Source organism: Littorina saxatilis, linkage group LG9, assembly GCF_037325665.1.
Source record: "Littorina saxatilis isolate snail1 linkage group LG9, US_GU_Lsax_2.0, whole genome shotgun sequence".
NCBI lineage: Eukaryota > Metazoa > Mollusca > Gastropoda > Littorinimorpha > Littorinidae > Littorina > Littorina saxatilis.
Genome location: NC_090253.1, coordinates 41,587,532 through 41,608,504, shown reverse-complemented (window position 1 = coordinate 41,608,504; position 20,973 = coordinate 41,587,532). Strand labels below are relative to the sequence as shown.

At 44.5% G+C, this 20,973-nt stretch overlaps 1 protein-coding gene across 7 annotated transcripts in view; it reads right to left on the bottom strand.

Moving 5' to 3' along the window:
* Positions 1–20,973, bottom strand: part of LOC138976110 (helicase domino-like) — a 122,982-nt gene that overhangs the window by 57,559 nt on the left and 44,450 nt on the right. For all 7 annotated transcript variants that reach the window (XM_070348930.1, XM_070348933.1, XM_070348932.1 and 4 more), the window contains 4 exons: positions 15,949–16,047; positions 15,230–15,407; positions 10,718–10,854; positions 5,105–5,215 (listed from right to left, as the gene is read on the bottom strand). In XM_070348930.1, coding sequence (XP_070205031.1) covers positions 5,105–5,215; positions 10,718–10,854; positions 15,230–15,407; positions 15,949–16,047 — 525 coding nt within the window. The remainder of the gene's footprint in view (positions 1–5,104; positions 5,216–10,717; positions 10,855–15,229; positions 15,408–15,948; positions 16,048–20,973) is intronic.

Sequence of the window (20,973 nt, the reverse complement as noted above, 5' to 3'; positions counted from 1 at the left end):
AGACCGGGGAGACTCTCAAGGTCTCCCTAGTAGCCAGCTCCGTGAATTGGGACTGCGAGAGGAAGAGATCCCTCCTGCAGAGTACCGCTTGGGTGTACTGCAGGGAGGAAAGACGCAATTGTTCCTCATTGACCTTGGTCAATGCGGTCAAAAGCGCAGAGACATCGTCCGCATTCTGTTCTTCACTGAGAGTGAAAGGAACCAGCGAATCGGTCAATGCCCGAGACAGAGCCCGAACGAGAGTCTCCGCAATGGAGGACAGTTCGATCTGCCGACGTCCAACCTCCTCAGCAGAGAGGAGGGAAGCCTCGGAAACCGGCAAAACCGAATCACGCTTAATCGGTTTAGTCAGAAGAGGCAGCAATTCCCGGGAAACCGGAAGGGTAGCCCTAGGGAGTGCAAAAGACGCCAGCCAACTCTGGCTCTGATTGGGCATGCCAAGCTTCCTATTGGCCGTAGGCACGAAGGAAGAGGCTTGGGCAGCTGAAGCCACCCACTGCTGAGCTGATTCCGGAACTGGACCAAAAGGAAGCAGTAACGGAACAGGCACTGGCCGAATACCACTCCCCGCATGTGCTGGACGAACCAGTGAATGCGAAAGTTGGTAAGCCACTGACGGAGACTCGGCGAACCGGAAGGAAGAAACATCTTCCTGTGCCGGCCGGAAGTCCGCCATGGCAGAAGGAACGAATGATGCGGAAGAGTCCGCAGCCACCACCCCTTCAGGAAAATAACGAGACGTTACTTCCGCCGCGACGTCAAGAACAGCCTTGAGCTTCGACGGAAACACGCCCCGCGACTCCTCGCTGACCACTGATGGAGCATCAGAATAGTCACACGTGGAACCATGACCGAAGTCACCAGTTCCGGAAGCAGAAGCATGCCCTGGCAAACCGGAAACCGGAAAAGCCTGAGCACTAACGTCATCCTGCCGCCCAAAACCCTGTGAAGGTAAAGGGTAAGCAGGACGACCATCCGCAAAAACCGGAGCTGGATGAGCTGACGTCACTCCCCCGACTGAGTGGAGTGATGCCTGCTCAAGCCTAGGCGCTTGAAAGCCGGAAGGCGCACGCTGTAATCCACTATCTGGTATCCGGAAGGAACCACCAGAAGAGGAAGAAGCGTTTCCGGCCGAAACCGGAAGTGTAGTCAACGGAACCGCAAAATGCGGAAGTGAAGACTGCACTGGTTGACTTCGCGATCCGGAAGGACCGGAAGTCAGTGAATACTCCATCCTGCCGCGACCGCCGTAGCGTGCCGGAGCGGACGGATCATCACTTCCGGCAAGTGCCGGAAATGCGGCAGTCGAAACCGACTGCCGCCGCTGTTCGATCAAGTCCGGGGCCTCGTAGGTTATCGCCGGAAATGAAAGATCAGCAAGGTATCGGTCGTGACCCGATGCGAAAGAGCTGTCCCCCGAAGGAGAACGTCCAGGCGCCTCACGAGGGCTATCGGACCAGCTCTGCTTACCAGCCGACGCTGAAGAGGGAGGACGCTGCTCCAAGCCGGAAGTGGAGGACAAAGACACGGAAGCCAATGCCCGGACGTCACTGCCAGATGCCGGAAACGCCGAACTGCTGGCGACGGAACGCTGAAATTCTGCCTGCACCAAGCTGCGGATTTCCGGAACCAGTGACTTTAACAGAGAGGAAACCAACGCACCTTGTCCAGGTGCTAACAACGATGACGAAGTCTCCGATGTAGAGACAGGTGCAGAAGTAACAGTAGCGCTAGGCGCCGCAAAAGAAGCAGAAGTAGTAACAGCGCTAGGCGCCGAAATTGGTACAGCCAACAAAGTGTTACGCTCCTGGTCTGTAACAAGTAACGTTGCTTTGGAAGACTTAGGCTTAATTTTCCCCTTGGGGTCCGACTTGCCACGGCGCTTGTCTGAATCAGACATGTTGACAACAACACGTGGCAACGCGAAAAAATTTACTGAAACATAAGTCTAAACGACTGGAAAATTCAGTAAACACACGCACTAATGCGTTTACAAAATACTATAGCTAAACTTGCCCCACAAAAAGCAGAGGCACGGAGAGCTACGAACAAAGTCACACGAGTTAGAAAACTAACTCACACAACAAAATGGCGACACGCAAGACACTGACACGAACGTCAACAACACGTGGCAAAGTAAAAAGATTTACTGAAACGTAAGTCTAAACGACTGAAAACACAGTAAACACACACGCTTACGCGTCAACAAAATACTAAAGCTACACTTGCCCAAACAGAAAGAGGGCACGCAGAGCTACTAGCAAAGTCACACGAGTTAGCTAACTAACTCACACAACAAAATGGCGAAACACGCAAGTCACTGACACACAAGTCCGTAAAAAACGGACAACGTACAGTAACGAAACAGCGCAAACAACCAACAACAAACGGGAACGAGCTCACCAAACTGTAGGCAAGGCGAGCAGAAAAGCTGGGTAACGTGGCCGGCGGGTGTCACTCAAACACACAAGGTCAGCCACAGAGCGTCAAAAAGTGAACCGTCCTCTCCGAGGTGAAAAAGACGTATGAGAATAGGCACGTGTTCCTAGAGGAAGTGACGTGGCATACACCCGTATGGGAGGTAACTCCCGGTGTGCTGGCCCATTACCAAAGCTACTTTCACTTTCGTTTTGGTGATGGGGTTGCTTCCCTTTAAATTCTTTAGCCGGGTAAGCGTTTTTCAGTGATAAGCATCTCAGGTGACTCAATGCTAATGTGATTCGGAGTAAGAATATGATATTTAATGTCCAGTTATTATTATTATTAAGTGAGCAATCTGCTGTATTAATATTTCAAGCGTGGTTGTAATTTTAGGCAGATGATGTAAGTTCTTTCTGCTGTTTTTCTTCTTATCGATATTGACTTGCGCCCCTTGCACTTGAATTGTTGCTAGGAATCTCAAAGATGACAATGATGATTGCGCTGTCAACTCTATCAACCAAGGCTTTGCTATATGGCCATGGTTCCATGAAGCAAAAATAAATATTTTGCCACGTTTGATTTGGCCAACAAAAACACTTTCTCAGAACATTCTAACCTGTTGTATTCAGCTCTGTCATTAAGCAGATAAAGAATTCAAATTGTCTGTGCTACGTTTTTTGTTTTTATTTTTGACACTTGCTTTTGTCCCTTGCACCAAGCTGAACAAAACAAACTACATCCAAAATGCAAGGTTTAATAAGAGAACTGAATTGTTCCTAGGAATCTCAAAGATAACAATGATTATTGCACTGCCAACTCTATCAACCAAGGTGTTTACTCTTTGGCCACGGTTCCATGAAGCAAAAATAAATGTTTTGCTACGTTTGATTTGGCCAACAAAAACACTTTCTCAGAACATTCAAACAAGTTGTATCCAGGTCAGTGTCATCAAGTGTGGTTTAAACTTCAAGCAGATCAAGAATTTAAATTGTCTCTGCTGCGTTTTTTGCTTGTATTTTCTGGACCCTTGCGCAAAGCAGAACACAACTAACTACATTCTAAATGTAAGGTTTAATCATGCAAGGTTTAACCCAATGCCCCCTGAACCGCCCGGCATGGCCCGACGGAAGTGCCCTATGAAATCCCTGAAACGCCCGGCATGGCCCGCTAAACACTAGGTCACCTACTTTCACTTTCGCTTTGAGCCTTACCCATAAGGCCCTGCGACCGGATGTGATTAATGCACTTCCTTCCGGCTGCTTCATTCTAGCGTTTGCAGAGTTTGAATCGATGCGATAGTGTGTTAGCTGTGAATTTTCAAAGTTTGAGATTTTTTTGTCTGACAAAATGGCGTTGAACGAAGGTTTGGAAGTATAGTGTTCGATCATGGGGAACTCAGATGACGATTCTGACACGCCTTTCGAAGGTTTTCTACTTGAAGAGGTGAAAGGGGATGAGTCTGACATCGATCTGGGTGTTGTTATTCGACAACAGGACTTTCGGGAGGATTTTTCTGGGAGATTTCAACATATATTGGTGTAAATGAGGACTGAAGGCCGACACGTTGGACGTTTTTGAAGAACACTTGCTGGATTTTTTTTTAAACAACATTTATTTGGGCAGCAAAAAGTGTGATAAGGTGATAATGTGATATAATTTTTAAACAGGCAATGCATTGCTTCTATTTGTAGGCTTATTTTAGTAAGTGTGTGGGTACAATGTTTGCGTGTAACGATATGATGTGAATATGCGAAGTGAATGTTACTACATGCATGGTTGATTGATTGATTAATTGATTGATTTTACAGACACACAGTCAAGCTTGTAATTTCTCTTTTACAGATGAATAAAGATTATTTTATTGTATTGTATTGTATTGTATTACATCGGAAGTGGACAGAACATACTTGCATATGAAACTATAGTGTATTCTCGAGTTATTCTGCCATCTTCTATATAAATGTGAGTACTCTATGATTTTATATGAATTGTTTTGTTTTGTATGTGTGCATGTTGTGCGGAGTAGTTTCCCTTTGCTCAGGATTAAGAAGGCTGCCTGCCATTTTTTGTCAGGGGGCATTGGGTTAATAAGAGAACAGAATTGTTCCAAGGAATCTCAAAGATGACAACGAGTATTGCACTGCCAACTCTTATCAACCATGGTGTTTACTATCCGGCCATGGTTCCATGAAGCAAAAATAAATGTTTTGCCACGTTTGATTTGGCCAGCAAAAATGGTTTCACTGAACCGGTTTGTTTTTCGTAAAAAGTTCTCAAATTATATTCAGTAGCGAACAAGGAGGAGGATTCAAGGATGTTGGATTGAGCGTTTTGTTTGTTTGCATAACGCCCAGCCGACCACTAAGGGCCATATCAGGGCGGTGCTGCTTTGACATATAACGTGCGCCACACACAAGACAGAAGTCACAGCACAGGCTTCATGTCTCACCCAGTCACATTATTCTGACACCGGACCAACCAGTCCTAGCACTAACCCCATAATGCCAGACGCCAGGCGGAGCAGCCACTAGATTGCCAATTTTAAAGTCTTAGGTATGACCCTGCCGGGGTTTGAACCCACGACCTCCCGATCACGGGGCGGACGCCTTACCACCAGGCCAACCGTGCCGGTGGATTGAGTGCTGTTTGCATCCTAAAGAAACAGCAAGGTGACAAGACTTACCTCGTCCAGAATCAGGTATTTCCACTTCTTTCTGCGGAAAGCTTGATGGTCCTGCACAACCAGTTTGTAGGATGTGATGCACACATGGAATGCATTCGTCTTGGTCCATCCCTGCAACAGTCACACAGCATGTCAATACAGAAAATGGCAACCCTCTCCTTATCACAACTTTTTCAACATCTGCAGAAACTTGATCGATATATATAAAAAAAAACACCACACCTTGGATCTGTGAGAAGAAGAAAAGCCTCGTACAGTGGAACCCCTCTCTAGCAACCTTGAAAATGTTGACAAAAATCGGTCCTTATGGAGGGGGGTCCTTACAGAGGGAGGGGGCGGGGTCAGGGGGCCACAAAGAAAGTCACCTCAGATTTTCTTAAAAAAAAAGAAAACAGAGAAGTTTGAGTTGCTGACGACCGTTTCCTCAAGCAAACTGCTTCGATTTCATGTTTGACATTGTCGATGGTGTCCACCAGTTCTGGTGCATGTTTCAATGCAAAAAGTGTTCGTTTCTGAGCAAGCATTCTTTACAGCAGTCCCTGCAATGATGAAGGCCCTCCGAGAAAGAGAGTGAACTCAGCATCGCGTATCTGTGTGTAACCTCTTTCATTGACAAGATACTCTTGTTTCCCCGCAGCCTTGACCAGTGAGTCGGTTAGCTAATCTGTGAACCCTTCAGTTGTGTTGCTTTGTCAAAAGTTAGACACAGTCAACTAGTTTTGCTCTGAGTGAACAGTGCAGCTGGCCTCAATTAGCCGGTGACACCTCTCTGGCCACAGCACCAAACAGTACATGGCTGGGGGGAGGGAGAGAGAGAGAGAGGGGGGGGGGGGGAGCTGGCTAAACTCAGTGAGGTGTCCGGTGTCACTGCATGTCAGCAGGAAGAGCATTGGAGAGAAATAGAGAGGTGTACTCTTCCAAACAATTTCCAAGGATCAGTTGTCAGGGCTTAGGGTAGTCAGTGAGGGAGAGTGAGAGCGGTGTTGTGTACAGTGTATTTCCGACTGAAGAGTGAAAAGTCACTGCCACAAGATCGGCATGCAGTCAATAAAGCCAGACAAGAAGAATGATTATGACATGCGGCTCTATCTGCTGGTTTTTTATTCAAACTGGTTTTCAACACTTATTCTCACAAAGCATCTGCACACCTGCCTCTGTGCTGTGTTTGTGTGGCTGCTTTCGTATGATGTCAGTGCATGGTGAGTGCGTTCACTGCCTTGTCACCACTTTCCCACCTGTTCAGAATGTTTTCTTTGTCTTGGATAATTCTTTGAATTTGCGATTTTCCAACATCAAGACTTTTTGCAATCGCGATGGCAGTTTCTCCCTTTTTGTGTCTGTTCACAACATTCACTCGATTTTCGAGTTAAATATTTTCTTTTTTTTGTAGACGCCATGTCGATCTCCACTGCTCTTCTGTCCAAAGACTGTCTATTCTGACTGAATTGAACGGTGTATGTTGGTCACGTGAGTTTGTTCTCTCGATGATTGGTTTGTGATGTTTACTTCTTCTTCTTCTTGGCGTTCGCAGAGGTTACACGATCAGTCCCGCACTGATGATAAATGTTGTCGTTTTCTCCAACTCCTGTCGACTGCCGTATAGTTTGGTCTGCAAGGGAGTTGGTGACGGCCACACTTCTTTTCGTTCCTCATCTAGTAAAGGACATCGCTGTAAGATGTGTTCCGCTGTTTGGTCTTCTTGACCGCAGGCACAGGTTGGTGATGGCGCCAGCTTGAACTTTCGGTTCATGTGAGCATTGAGCCTGTTGTGGCCAGTACGCAGCCTGATGAGGTTGACTTGCTGCTCTCTGGACATTGTGTGGTAGTCATCCCTGTTTGTCCTTGGCCTCATCAATGCCTTGATGATTGTCTTCTGCTCACTAAAGCTGACACTGTTTTCGGGTTGGTCTTCCACGGCTCCTTTCGCCAGCTCATCTGCCCTTTCATTTCCTGGTATCCCACAGTGTGCTGGTATCCACTGGAGGACAACTCTTCTGGTTTGTCTGACCATCTGTAATGCTTTGGCCAACTGTGGGAGTTTGTCGTTCTCTAGGGCCTGAAGGACTCAGACATGAGACCAGCAAATGTTCAAAAAGTAGGAAAGTAAGCCGGGGTCCAGGGGCAACGCCCCGGTAGGGGGTTCAGGGGGGCAAAGCCCCCCTGACGGAAAATGAATGTTAGAATTATAAAGGCCATTTTGGGGCCTCTCCTGATAGCAAAAAAATTAGATCATGCCTTTTTAAAAAGCTATACAAACCACAAGAATAATATGTTTTAGCATTTTAAACAAAAGTGTAATTTATAACAATCACACACACACAAAACTGACTTGAAAACTTTCAGAACCAACACATTTTTTTCACCAAGTCCGTATTTCACCACGCAGTGGCCGTTGTCGCAACACGTGCACACGGCCTGACCGGGAATGGATATCTTGGCGATACTGTCGCCAACTGATGAGCTGGCGCCTTTCTTTCTTGTTGATAATGACAGTCACTTCTTCTGACAGCCAGTTGGCTTTCCATTTGTTTTTCACACTTTGGTCGTCGATCGTAAGAGCTTCCACAGCCGACAAAACAATACGGAATCCAGACTCCATGATGCTACCCTTTTCACCTTCGGCGTTTGGAGATCGGCAGCCAATCAAAACAACCCGCAAACCGCCATCGGTGAATAATTAGGCCTAGGCGATACTGCTATGGGTTCACGCGAGTGCTGGGGTGCGAATGCACTGACTTCAGACGCAGACAGCTTCAGCTGAACGGTTCATACCACCACCACCACCCCCCCCCCCTTTTTTTTTCTCAACGAATTTGCATCGATCTCAAGAATGGTCTGTGAGCTAAGGAAAATATCGGAATTCCGATAAAATTCGGACCAGTCCCATGTCTGAGGACTGAAAGGGCGTCCGAGAGGAAGACAACTAGGTAGCAAGGGTCTGCGGAGTCCTGAACCAAGGAGGCGGCCTGCATGAGAGCTTCTGCTTCTGCTTTATAGTTTGTGTGATGTTTACTCAGCCCACCCAACCATCACACCTCTCAGCGGTTAATTAGTGTCTTTGCTTACACGAGATGGTTATGGTTATAACGGGTTATAACCGGTTTGTCAGTGATGCGTTATGCTGACTGAGAGTCTTGGCTTTGTCTGACAAAGTCGTTACACAAGCTGTTAGGTCGGTCCTTAGACATTAGAGCGGGGTGGTCGCTACACTGGTGACAACTATATAAGGAAACACATCGGTTAAAAAAAAAAGGGTCGTTGTGGCGGGGTAGTCGTTAGAGAGGGGGGTCTCGTTGTGAGGGGTTCCACTGTATAAGCAAAGCAAAAAGACATACTAGAAATGTACCAGACAAAGTAGTCTGATGACTCATGTATTGGAGCCAGTAGAGGATCAAGTCTGAGTTCACTCTGTGAGACTTAGTCCGTCACACAGCACTTACAGCCAGTGGGACAGTGCTAGCCTCAACATGTACAATGTTTTCTCCGATATCTGAATGAAAGATAACTTGTGGGGACAAAGCTAACACAAGAAGGGCAAAGCCCATACGACTCACATGCTTGACCTTGACAGGTCAAATAACTAAACCTAGCAATGACATCATACACTAAGAACTGCTTTACACATTTTTCCTACCAAAATACATGTGACCTTGACCCAAGGTCAAGGTCATCCAAGGTCATGCAACACAAAGCTGTTAATTCAAGACATAGGAAGTACAATGGTGCTTATTGGCTCTTTCTACCATGAGATATGGTCACTTTTAGTGGTTCACTACCTTATTTTGGTCACATTTCATAAGGGTCAAAGTGACCTTGACCTTGATCATATGTGACCAAATGTGTCTCATGATGAAAGCATAACATGTGCCCCACATAATTTTTAAGTTTGAAACAGTTATCTTCCATAGTTCAGGGTCAAGGTCACTTCAAAATATGTATACAATCCAACTTTGAAGAGCTCCTGTGACCTTGACCTTGAAGCAAGGTAAACCAAACTGGTATCAAAAGATGGGGCTTACTTTGCCCTATATATCATATATAGGTGAGGTATTCAATCTCAAAAACTTCAGAGAAAATGGGAAAAATGTGAAAAATAGCTGTTTTTTAGACAACATTTATGGCCCCTGCGACCTTGACCTTGAAACAAGGTCAAGATGCTATGTATGTTTTTTGGGGCCTTGTCATCATACACCATCTTGCCAAATTTGGTACTGATAGACTGAATAGTGTCCAAGAAATATCCAACGTTAAAGTTTTCCGGACGGACGTCCGGACGGGGGGGACGGACGGACGGACGACTCGGGTGAGTACATAGACTCACTTTTGCTTCGCATGTGAGTCAACAAGGACTGAGAAGACAAAATCACAAAATGTTATTGCGCCCAGTGTCCTAAAACAAATAAGTGTAGTAATGTACCAGACAAAGTAGTCCGATGACCCATGTATGGGAGCCAGTAGAGGATCAAGTCTGAGTTCACTCTGTGAGACTTAGTCCGTCACACAGCACTATTCAGCCAGTGGGACAGTGCTAGCCTCAACATGTACAATGTTTTCTCTGATGTTCCAGTTAAAGATAACTTGTAGGGACAAAATCAAAACAAAAGAAAGGCAAGTTGTTGGAACGTTTGTTATTGACAAAACAATACGTTAGTCACAGATATTTCAACCAAGCGGTCTTTTAAGTGCAGAGAAAAACAAATATTCTGTGACTGTAACCTATTGTTTTGTCATTAACAAACGTTCCAACTTACCTTTCTCGTTTTTGTTATTCTGAATTTGTAGGGACAAACATGTGCTAAAACAAGTAGGTGTAGAAATGTACCAGACAAAGTAGTCCGATGACTCATGTATGGGAGCCAGTAGAGGATCAAGTCTGAGCTCACTCTGTGAGACTTAGTCCATCACACAGCACATACTGCCAGTGGGACAGTGCTAGCCTCAACATGTACAATGTTTTCTCTGATGTGTGAAAGATAACTTGTAGTGACAAAAATAAGGCAAAGACTGAGAAGACTCAATCCCAAAATGTTATTGCGCCCAGTGTGCTAAAACTAATAGGTGTAGAAATGTACCAGACAAAGTAGTCCGATGACCCATGTATGGGAGCCAGTAGAGGATCAAGTCTGAGCTCACTCTGTGAGACTTAGTCCGTCACACAGCACCTACAGCCAGTGGGACAGTGCTAGCCTCAACATTTACACCGTTTTCTTGAACTGCCTGCCTCTTGTCAGGTATTATTGCTGTAGAAGAGTTGTCCCCCTTCCAAACACTGAGGCTGCTGATATGTGGACACAAGCGATCATTGCTTCACAGTGAATAATAAACTCCAATGAGCAAATTTTCAAAAGAAAATGGCATCATATCACACTATATAACACGCCCACCTGTGCTTATTATTCAGCGTAATGCCATGACTGCCTGAATCTACATATTGGCGGCAATTTTTTGCTTCAGTGTTTCAAAAGGGCGCAACTTCCACAGCTAATAACACACAACAGAAGTCTTTCCCAACCATTGCCCATTACTGCTGGTTTTGTCAAACAACAGGGGTTATTTTACACAAGCAAAAATGTGGAATAAATGCCACAAAAAACAAAGGGAATGTTGACCGACCTGTCTCTTGAGCTTGCGTTCCTTCTGAGTTCCGTAGTAGGTGAGGATCTTGAAGGCAGGACACCATTTCTTTAGCTCCATTTCCCAGTTGAGCATGACGCTGGTGGGCACCACGATCAAGTGAGGTCCCCAAATACCTGTCATAATTCAACACACGTCTTCATTTTCTCTTCTCTCGCAGCTCACATTTTATAGGGTCCTTATGTCACAATCTACTGTTAGTGGTTGGTAGTATAAGCTTAGCTTGTGGGGTCCCGAGTGTTTCAATTGTACTATATATACCACCAATTATTTTCTGAATAAAATCTTGTTTAACCCTATCTCCTGTTGATTCATTCATCGTCTCTCACTAGCGTCTGCTTTAGTAACTGGCATGGAGTTCTTCATTCAGAGTAAGAAAGTCTTACTCGACAGATTTCTGAGGGGAAATGTGGTTTTGTATTAGTGGACTGTTAGTTTTGGGTTGAGCCGTTTTGTTCCAAGGATTCTCAAAGATGACAATGAGGATTACACTGTCAACTCTATCATTCATGGCTTTTCTATATGGCCATGGTTCCATGCAGCAAAAATAAATGTTTTGCTATGTTCAGACCTGCCTACCCCTGAAATGTACCATGTGTAGTTTTGGGTGTGAAAATAAGGCAAATGTGTAGTTTGGCAGGTGAATGTGTAGTATTTCAATTTGATCAACCCAAACCGCAAAACAGAACAGTTACTTATACCGTACTAAAACAAACACTCAACACTCCAAACAAAACTATTACAATGTGAACAATACTCCTCATAGAAATACAAGCAAAGCCCCCACAAAAATACAAGCCAAGCATTAAGTTTATTTGTTAAGAAAAAAATTATTAACTAGTTTGGAACATTTGCATGGGTGAAACTGATCAGAATTAAAAATAAGGAAAATGAGGCCGGGGTCCAGGGGCCGCCCACGCCCTGGTGGGGTGCAGGGGCAACGCCCTCTTAGGGGGCCCAGGGGGGCAAAGCCCCCCGGAAGAAAACGAAAAATCAGGCTTTTTAAGGGTAAAAGTAGGCCTTTCCTGGTATCTCAAACACACAAATTTGCACAGTAAACAATGATAACAAATGCCAAGCTGTAGTCCGATAATAGACTTGACCCACAAGTCAGCAGCGAATGTGATAAACGGGTTATCTCCCCTGAAAAGCGAAGCAAGCTTCGAAGATGGCGACGATGGAAAAGAGAAGAACTGTGAGCGAACTGCGAAAGGTGTGTGTGTGTGTGTGTGTGTGTGATGTGTGTCAGTGTGTGTGTATATGCGCGTGCTGTGTGTGATGTGTGTCAGTGTGTGTGTATGCGCGTGCTGTGAGTGTGTGTGGCTGTGCTTGCGTGAGCTTGTGTGTGTGTGTGTGAGAGAGAGAGAGAGCGATAGTGAGAGTAGGGTATGGTTGTTGGTGAAAGTTGAGTTGGACGCTGGGGTTGGGCGGGTGTGTGTGTCAGAGAGGGTTGTGTGTGTGTGTGTGGGGGGGGGGGGGTGGACTGCGTGTGTGTGTTTATTTGTGTGTGTGAGGGTTGTGTGTGTGTGGGGGGGGGGGTTGACTGCGTGTGTGGGTTTATTTGTGTGTGTGAGGGTTGTGTGTGTGTGTGTGTGTGTGTGTGTGTGTGTGGGACTGCGTGTGTGTGTTTATTTGTGTGTGGTGTGTGTGTGCCTTTCGCCTTGTATTGAGGAAATTAAACTGCGTTTGCGTATTATGTGTGTGTTTGCAAGCGTGCGTGTATGTTAGGCATATCTCAGTAGGTGTGTGTATGTGCGCGTACGTGCAATGTGTGTGCGTGCGCCCGTGTGTTTGTGTATGTATGTATGTATGTGTGTGTGTGTGTGTGTGTGTGTGTGTGTGTGTGAGAGAGAGAGCGATAGTGAGAGTAGGGTATGGTTGGTGAAAGTTGAGTTGGACGCTGGGGTTGGGCGGGTGTGTGTGTCAGAGAGGGTTGTGTGTGTGTGTGTGGGGGGGGGGGTGGACTGCGTGTGTGTGTTTATTTGTGTGTGTGAGGGTTGTGTGTGTGTGGGGGGGGTTGACTGCGTGTGTGGGTTTATTTGTGTGTGTGAGGGTTGTGTGTGTGTGTGTGTGTGGGACTGCGTGTGTGTGTTTATTTGTGTGTGGTGTGTGTGTGCCTTTCGCCTTGTATTGAGGAAATTAAACAGCGTTTGCGTATTATGTGTGTGTTTGCAAGCGTGCGTGTATGTTAGGCATATCTCAGTAGGTGTGTGTATGTGCGCGTACGTCAGTGCAATGTGTGTGCGTGCGCGCGTGTGTTTCAGTGTGTATGTATGTAATTGTATGTATGTATGTGTGTGTGTGTGTGTGTCAGTGTGTGTGTTTAGGTGTGTGTGTGTGTGTGTGTGTGTGTGTGTGTGTGTGTGTGTGTGTGTGTGTGTGTGTGTGTGTGTGTGTGTGTGATAAACAAACTATCAAGAACAAAACAAAACTGAACAAACGAAATGTTTTCCCCCCAACTCTGATTATTGCTTGTTTTGGAGACGACTGTGATTTTGACTTTTTGAGTAAGCCTACACGAACACATAAGCTCAATACAGCCGGCAACAAGTTCGCCGGTCGGGGCAGTGAAATACTATTTCAAATAGATCTATTTCACTAAGAATGTCAATGGATATAGGGCAACATACTTGTTTTTTAAATCAGTGATTGATTAGATCGTCATATTTTTGTGACACTGAGACCAAACCATCAAAAAATTAGCAATAGGCCTTGAATCAAAGTCGTGCGAGATCTGACCTTGCTGCAAATGTACGTGTACGACTTGATTGTGTTGACGTTCAACTGGTAAGCTGGGCGATTGCAGGCTTTTATCCAGCGAAGGCAGCGATCTAGATGGTACAGATGCTTTCCCGGTTTCACAAATGGGATGAATTTCACGCCAACACAGCGTTCAGGATACCTATCATCCGTTTTACATTGTCCCCAAGCACAGCGCTTGTTAGCAGCATTTGTGTGTGTTTGCTTCCTAAAACAAGGGAAGTAACTCCCAGAGTCTCGATATGTGGATATGGTTAATTCGCGCGCTCAGGGAAACAAAGATTCAGCGATGTCCGGTCACTGTGTTAGAGAAAATACAGATCGGATCGCCGGCGAAAAAAAAAAAAAAAATTTTTTTTTTTTTTTTTTTTATACAGATTTTCAAAATAAGGAATTCTTTATTTGACCAATTTCATTTGGCGGATTTTCGCACAAGGCGGAAAAGTTTCACCCATGCATTTGTTAAAAAAAAGCTATGTTGAATTCAAGACCTGTGACAATCTGAGAACATCAAGTCACAAAAAGTAGGGACTGGGAGTATGTGTATCAACATGAAGGCAAATTTGCACATAAACAGAACAGGTTTGCGTCGGCAATAATAATAATATGGCAGGTCATTGCCTCTGCTCTGGTTACCGATCTCTCAAAAGTGAGCTTGTCTTGGTCTTCTTTCCCTGGCACGGGTTTCTTCACAAAACAGTCCAATTTTTCCTCTGCTTTGGTCGGGATTTCTCGAATTCCTCATGAGAAGTGCTTTTCTTGTGGCGGTTATACGGTCGTAAAGCCCACTGTGCTTCTCTGAAAAAGCCGTGTTGCACACAGTGCAGTCGGCAAAATGCTTCCCTTTTCTCCACGAAACTAGGCATGGATGCTCCTCATAGTACTTTGGCAGAAAAGCCTTGCTGGGAGTTTGACCAAGCTTTTTTTTTTTGCTCCGTGGCGGTTGATCGCCAAAGTCTTCTGAATCCGTGTTCGTCGCTGTAGCCATTTTTTTCCCTCCAGAAAGAATGAGCTACGAAGTGACCGCGTTCAGAAAAGTATGTGCTCAAACGCCCGCGATAGTTGTAATAACAGCAGCAAGACCAACTGACTACGCTACTCTCGCGGGCGCCGGGCATGTTTTGCACGCAGTACACAACCGGTTAGTACAAATTATGGATCGGAACTCGCTCGCGTTTTTGCGTATTCAAAATGTCAAAATGTGTAGTCGAAACAAAACATTTGCGTAGTATAAGACAAGCATGCGTAGTTGCGTAGTTTGGGGACCAAAATCGTAGTTTACTACGCTCAATGTGTAGTGTAAACAGGTCTGTATGTTTGATTTGGCCAAGAAAACAATCAAGACCGGGTTTACCCTATCATAAAATCACATCTTATTGCAGGTTTACCAACACTCGAATAAGTCACAGAACCCTGATAATTTATTTTTGAGCATTGAATGTCCACAACAAAGAAAATAACTGTATAACTGAGCACAAACTATTGCGAGGAGCGCTTTGGAAGCAAAGATGGGGCAAAAGGGCAAGCGTTCAGAGAGAGAAAAAAAGTTGATCTCTTTGCCATTATTCCAAACCTACAACCCTAAAATTCCGCCAATACAAGCCCAAGGAAAAATGCCTTAATACAACCCCAAGGGAAAATCCTCCAATACAACCCCAAGGGAAAATCCAATACAACTCAAAGTGAAAATCCCCCCCAATACAAGCCCAAGGAAAATGCAGAGACACTGACTTTTCTCGACAGCAAGGTGGGCGAGGAGCGCGATGGTCTGGATGGTCTTGCCCAGCCCCATCTCGTCGGCCAGGATGCCGTTGAGACGCTTCTCGTACATGGTGGCCAGCCAGTCCAGTCCCACGTGCTGGTATTCACGCAGGGTGTGTTTCAGCAGGAAGGGGACCTTCGTCTTCACCTGCCACACCACAATGCTTGTCATCAATCAATTCTCTCGGGCTAGAGCCAGTGATTCATTATTTACTGTTGTACCCCACTGAAGGAAGCAAAAATCCCTGAAAATCTATGGGGGTATTGAACTTTTATTTTTAACTTACTTTCACAAAGATGCAATTTGACACAAATCTGAGCATTTAGTTTGCCATGCATATCACTGTGGGGCACATTTATAGGTTTCTTGTGTTCACATTTCTTCAAAATCATGCTAGTTGGTCATCTGCAGTCAGAGCCTGTTGTGTAGTTTGTTTTAGAAATGGGCCCAATAGTTTATTTGTGGTGTGACCAGAAATGCTTTACTAAACAAGGTTCTTTTTTTCTGAGGATGAGTGCATACAGCATAAAGGAACAAGACTGCTCTATCAGTAGTACCCTTGTTCAAGAGAAGCAGGCCACTAAACAATAATTTTACCATGCCACACATCAGCAAACACTTTCTCTTTCTAGGGTAATTTTACAAGAGACATGGATGAGAAGACGGCAGGGAAAGTGAAACAACTGACCTCCGCTGTTTCCAGGGTGTATCCCTTGGGCTGCAGACTTTCAGCCTGGGCAGCAATGCTGTTGATGGCCTCCTCCTTCTCGTCTTTCTTCTCTCCCTCCTGTTCAGACAAAACAAACATTCCCTTAGTCTGCTGCAACACACCTGCCCGTCATTAATATTTGCTATGGTATGCTTCTGAATATCTGGGTATATTTCAAATTTGAACTTTAATACAAATACCTGGTAGTTAACAAGTTTCTAAACACAAACAATGTCAAGTGAAATACATTTTTACCCAGTATACTACGAGTGTCTGGTAAGCCAAGGGCAGTCCAGCTTTTAGCGTTCCTATTCGAAAATTTAAGGATGGCAAAAATAATACATCATTTGCCCCCCAGTCAGTTCTAGCAAGCTAACAGGCACAACATAATCTGCAACGAACACAAGCTGCAAGCAACAAGGACTCGAACCTTCCTAATCAACAGCAGAATAATTATTTGAATAGCTCTGTGAAGCAATGACCACCTTTCAACGTAAGATTTTTCAACACTGAAGTGTAGACCAGAAAAGCGTTGCATACATCAACAAAGATTTTATCCTAGTGTAGCTTGCAACAGGAGTCCGGAACTAGACAGTAAACCAGTTACAGAGTTTTACGCAAGCTGTTTTGTCTACCCTTGGTTTAGGAACCACACAATACTATATCAGCGGAGTATGGCTTGTTCAACGGGGTACCCACAGTCATCAACTTTTCAAAAGCAAAAGAATGCTGCCACTGCTAGTTCTGTTGCAAATATCACCAAGAAGCTGGCACAAAACAAGCTTGGTTTCTTTCAACCCACCTCCTCTTCAAATACTCTCAACTCCTTGCCTGTGTTCATTCTCATACATTTCAAAAATACAAGTTGTTGACACTGACATTTCAAACTACCTGGCAACCCACGCGTGTAGTGTAATCTGTATGTTGCTTGCAACAGGAGTCCGGAACCAGGAGGAATGCCAGTTACAGAGTTTTACGCAAGCTTTTTGTTCTCCCCTGGTTATGTTGACCACACAAGACTAAAACCAGCCCTGTATGGCTTGTTCAAAGGGGTACGATCCTTGGCCAAAACACAATGTCACGCATTCTACTCAAAAGCATACCACAACGACTGCACAGGAATCAAGCCAATTTACCTACAACAGGCATGGGAATGGCTGAATAAAAAGTCAGCTGAAAACAGGAGAGGGATCCAAAAACAGGGGGGTCTGGGGGCCCTCCCCCAGAAAAAAGTTTTAAATATCAAAATCTACGCTATCTGAGGGGTATTTGGGACAAAGTTTAGCATTTAATTTCACATAAATATGCAGGTGTTTTAGCTGCAACTTTAAGTTTTAAAAATTCTGAACAAAGGATTGTGCAAACTTTATGACTTTCTTGCAAACATTCACTGACTGCTCTCACTCTCAATCACACTTGTCAAACCCACCAGGAAACATGTGATAGGATCCAACTCATCTTTAACTTTCTCTTATTCCAGGTATTGAATCAAAGGGAATGAATAATACAATGATAAAAAAAACAAAAAAACACTTTTCGTTAGTAGATGCTCGCTGAGGGCAATGAAACCACGATTGCTGTACACAATTTCTCTGTCACAAAGGGTGCATCTTGCTTGACCGGGCGTGTCGACTTTTCGTATGTGTTCACCGATCTGCTCTTGCTTTTCACCAACTTTAACCTCTTTGGAAACCCAATCCCATTTCCACTGGTTAACCACACCTTTTTCGTCATAATCCTGGCCGCGTCGAACAATATTCAATACCGAAGACATGAAGTTTTCTTTCAAATCGAACACAAGAGACGAGTCTCTGTCTCGGACAAGTAAACCACATGCAGCGGATGTTGCGCGAACGTCTGTTTCATATAACGTGGGACAGCCAAGACTACAAAAGTTGAAGTCAACCGTCAGTTCCGGATAGTGGCTTGTGCCATTTGAAGACACCTGACCATTTGAGAATAAAAGCCTCATACGATTTTTGAGGGATTTTTTTTCCCCCCGCTGAAACTCCACGAAAACCGCTGAAATTAGCGGATCCGCTGACCATTCCCATGCCTGCTACAACCACCACTACACCCCTATCTTAATCACTGTTAAATTTTCTGAAACCGTTTCAGTCTGCTTATTCCAACACAGAGATACAATCACTAATGATGCTAGGAGCGAACGAGAAGAAGAAGACTTATGACGCTAAGATTTGGGACCAATGAATCAAGTAACCCGTGAATTCTGTGTGTTGCTTGCAACAGGAGTCCGGAACTAGACAGTAAACCAGTTACAGAGTTTTACGCAAGCTGTTTTGTCTACCCCTGGTTTAGGAACCACACAATACTATATCAGCGGAGTATGGCTTGTTCAACGGGGTACCCACAGTCATCAACTTTTCAAAAGCAAAAGAATGCTGCCACTGCTAGTTCTGTTGCAAATATCACCAAGAAGCTGGCACAAAACAAGCTTGATTTCTCTCAACCCTTCTCCTCTTCAAATACACTAAACTCCTTGCCTGTGTTCATTCTCATACATTTAAAAAAAAAAAATTGTCAACACCGACAATTTAAACTTCATGTGTGTAGTGTAATCTGTATGTTGCTCGCAACAGGAGTCCGGAACTAGACAGTAAACCAGTTACAGAGTTTTACGCAAGTTTTTTTTTCTTCCCTGGTTATGTTGACCACACAAGACTAAAACCAGCCCTGTATGGCTTGTTCAAAGGGGTACGATCCTTGGCCTTAACACCATGTCACGCATTCTACTCAAAAGCATACCACAACGACTGCACAGGAATCAAGCCAATTTACCTACAACCACCACTGCACCCTTATCTCAATCACTGTCAAATATTCTGGAACCATTTCAGTCTGCTTTTTCCAACACAGAGATACAATCACTAACAACGCTAAGATTTGGGACCAATGAATCAAGTAACCAGTGAATTATGTGTGTTGCTTGCAACAGGAGTCCGGAACTAGACAGTAAACCAGTTACAGAGTTTTACGCAAGCTGTTTTGTCTACCCCTGGTTTAGGAACCACACAATACTATATCAGCGGAGTATGGCTTGTTCAATGGGGTACCCACAGTCATCAACTTTTCAAAAGCAAAAGAATGCTGCCACTGCTAGTTCTGTTGCAAATATCACCAAGAAGCTGGCACAAAACAAGCTTGGTTTCTTTCAACCCACCTCCTCTTCAAATACTCTCAACTCCTTGCCTGTGTTCATTCTCATACATTTCAACAAGAAGAGCAAACGCTCGATCGAGTCACTTTCGCAGTTCTGAATATTATATGAGGCATCAGATGGACAGGAAGAAATTGCTATTCACAACACAATGAGTCACGTTCACATAAAATTTGAGCCCGGTCACTTTTATAGTTTCCGAGAAAAGCCCAACGTTAAGTTGTGTGTTGCCGAACAGAAAAGGCTAGTTATCTCCCTTGTTTTTCTGATAACGTTCGTAAAAGGCTACAGATGTAAATACTTTGATGTAAAGAATAATCCTACAAAGTTTCAATCACATCCGATGAACTTTGTCAAAGATATAAAATGTCTAATTTTTCCTTTGACGCTGACCTGTGACCTTGAAAAAGGTCAAAGGTCAACGAAACCATCGTTAAAGTGTAGGTCATTGGAGGTCACGACTAAACAAAATATGAGCCCGATCGCTTTGATAGTTTCCGAGAAAATATAAAATGTCTAATTTTTCCTTTGACGCTGACCTGTGACCTTGAAAAAGGTCAAAGGTCAACGAAACCATCGTTAAAGTGTAGAGGTCATTGGAGGTCACGACTAAACAAAATATGAGCCCGATCGCTTTGATAGTTTCCGAGAAAAGTCCAACGTTAAGGTGGTGTCTACGGACGGCCGGCCGGCCAGCCGGCCGGCCGGCCGGACAGACTAACACTGACCGATTACATAGAGTCACTTTTTCTTTTTCTCAAGTGACTCAAAAATACAAGATGTATACACTGACACTTGAAACGCCAAACTGGCAACCCACGTGTGTAGTTAGTCTATGGACCATTTCGAAGCTGGGTTGGAAGAGGGGAGGAAGAGATAGCAGACTCTCTGTTTCAGCGCACCGCGTGACACCGCTCGACGCGTGAACATTTTCTAAATGGTCGTTAGGCTATAGTGTAATCTGAATGTTGCTTGCAACAGGAGTCCGGAACCAGGATGTAAACCAGTTACAGAGTTTTACGCAAGCCTTTTGTTCTTCCCTGGTTATGTTAACCACACAGACTAAAACCAGCCTTGTATGGCTTGTTCAAAGGGGTATGACATGTGCCAACTGATCAACTTTGGACAAAAAATATTGTAGCCCATTCTACTCTACAGCATACCAAAGAACTCAACCCATCTCAAAAACTATTTTAGTTTGCACATTCTCACACATACAAAATCAACACAAAGACCAGCCAACCCTCGTAACAAGTGAAATCTGAATGTTTCTTGCAACAGGAGTCCGGGACTAGACAGTATACCAGTCACAGAGTTTTACACAAGCTTGTTTGTTCTTCCCCATACTTCCGGACCACACTAGCTACGTACAGCTTCAGCGTGGCTTGTTCGAAGGGGTAGTCCACTCAATAAACTTGTATGCGGCCGTCTAGTTATTCCTACTATTGTACTTACCGATCATTTAAACACCATCCATTCGTGGCATGTGAAATACGCTTGAACAATGTCATTAAGGTCAAAACAAGAAGGGCAAAGCCCATACGACTCACATGCTTGACCTTGACATGACCTTGACCTTCAGGGTCAAGGTCAAATAACTAAACCTAGCAATGACATCATACACTAAGAACTGCTTTACACATTTTTCCTACCAAAATACATGTGACCTTGACCCAAGGTCATCCAAGGTCATGCAACACAAAGCTGTTAATTCAAGACATAGGAACTAGGAAGTACAATGGTGCTTATTGGCTCTTTCTACCATGAGATATGGTCACTTTTAATGGTTCACTACCTTATTTTGGTCACATTTCATAAGGGTCAAA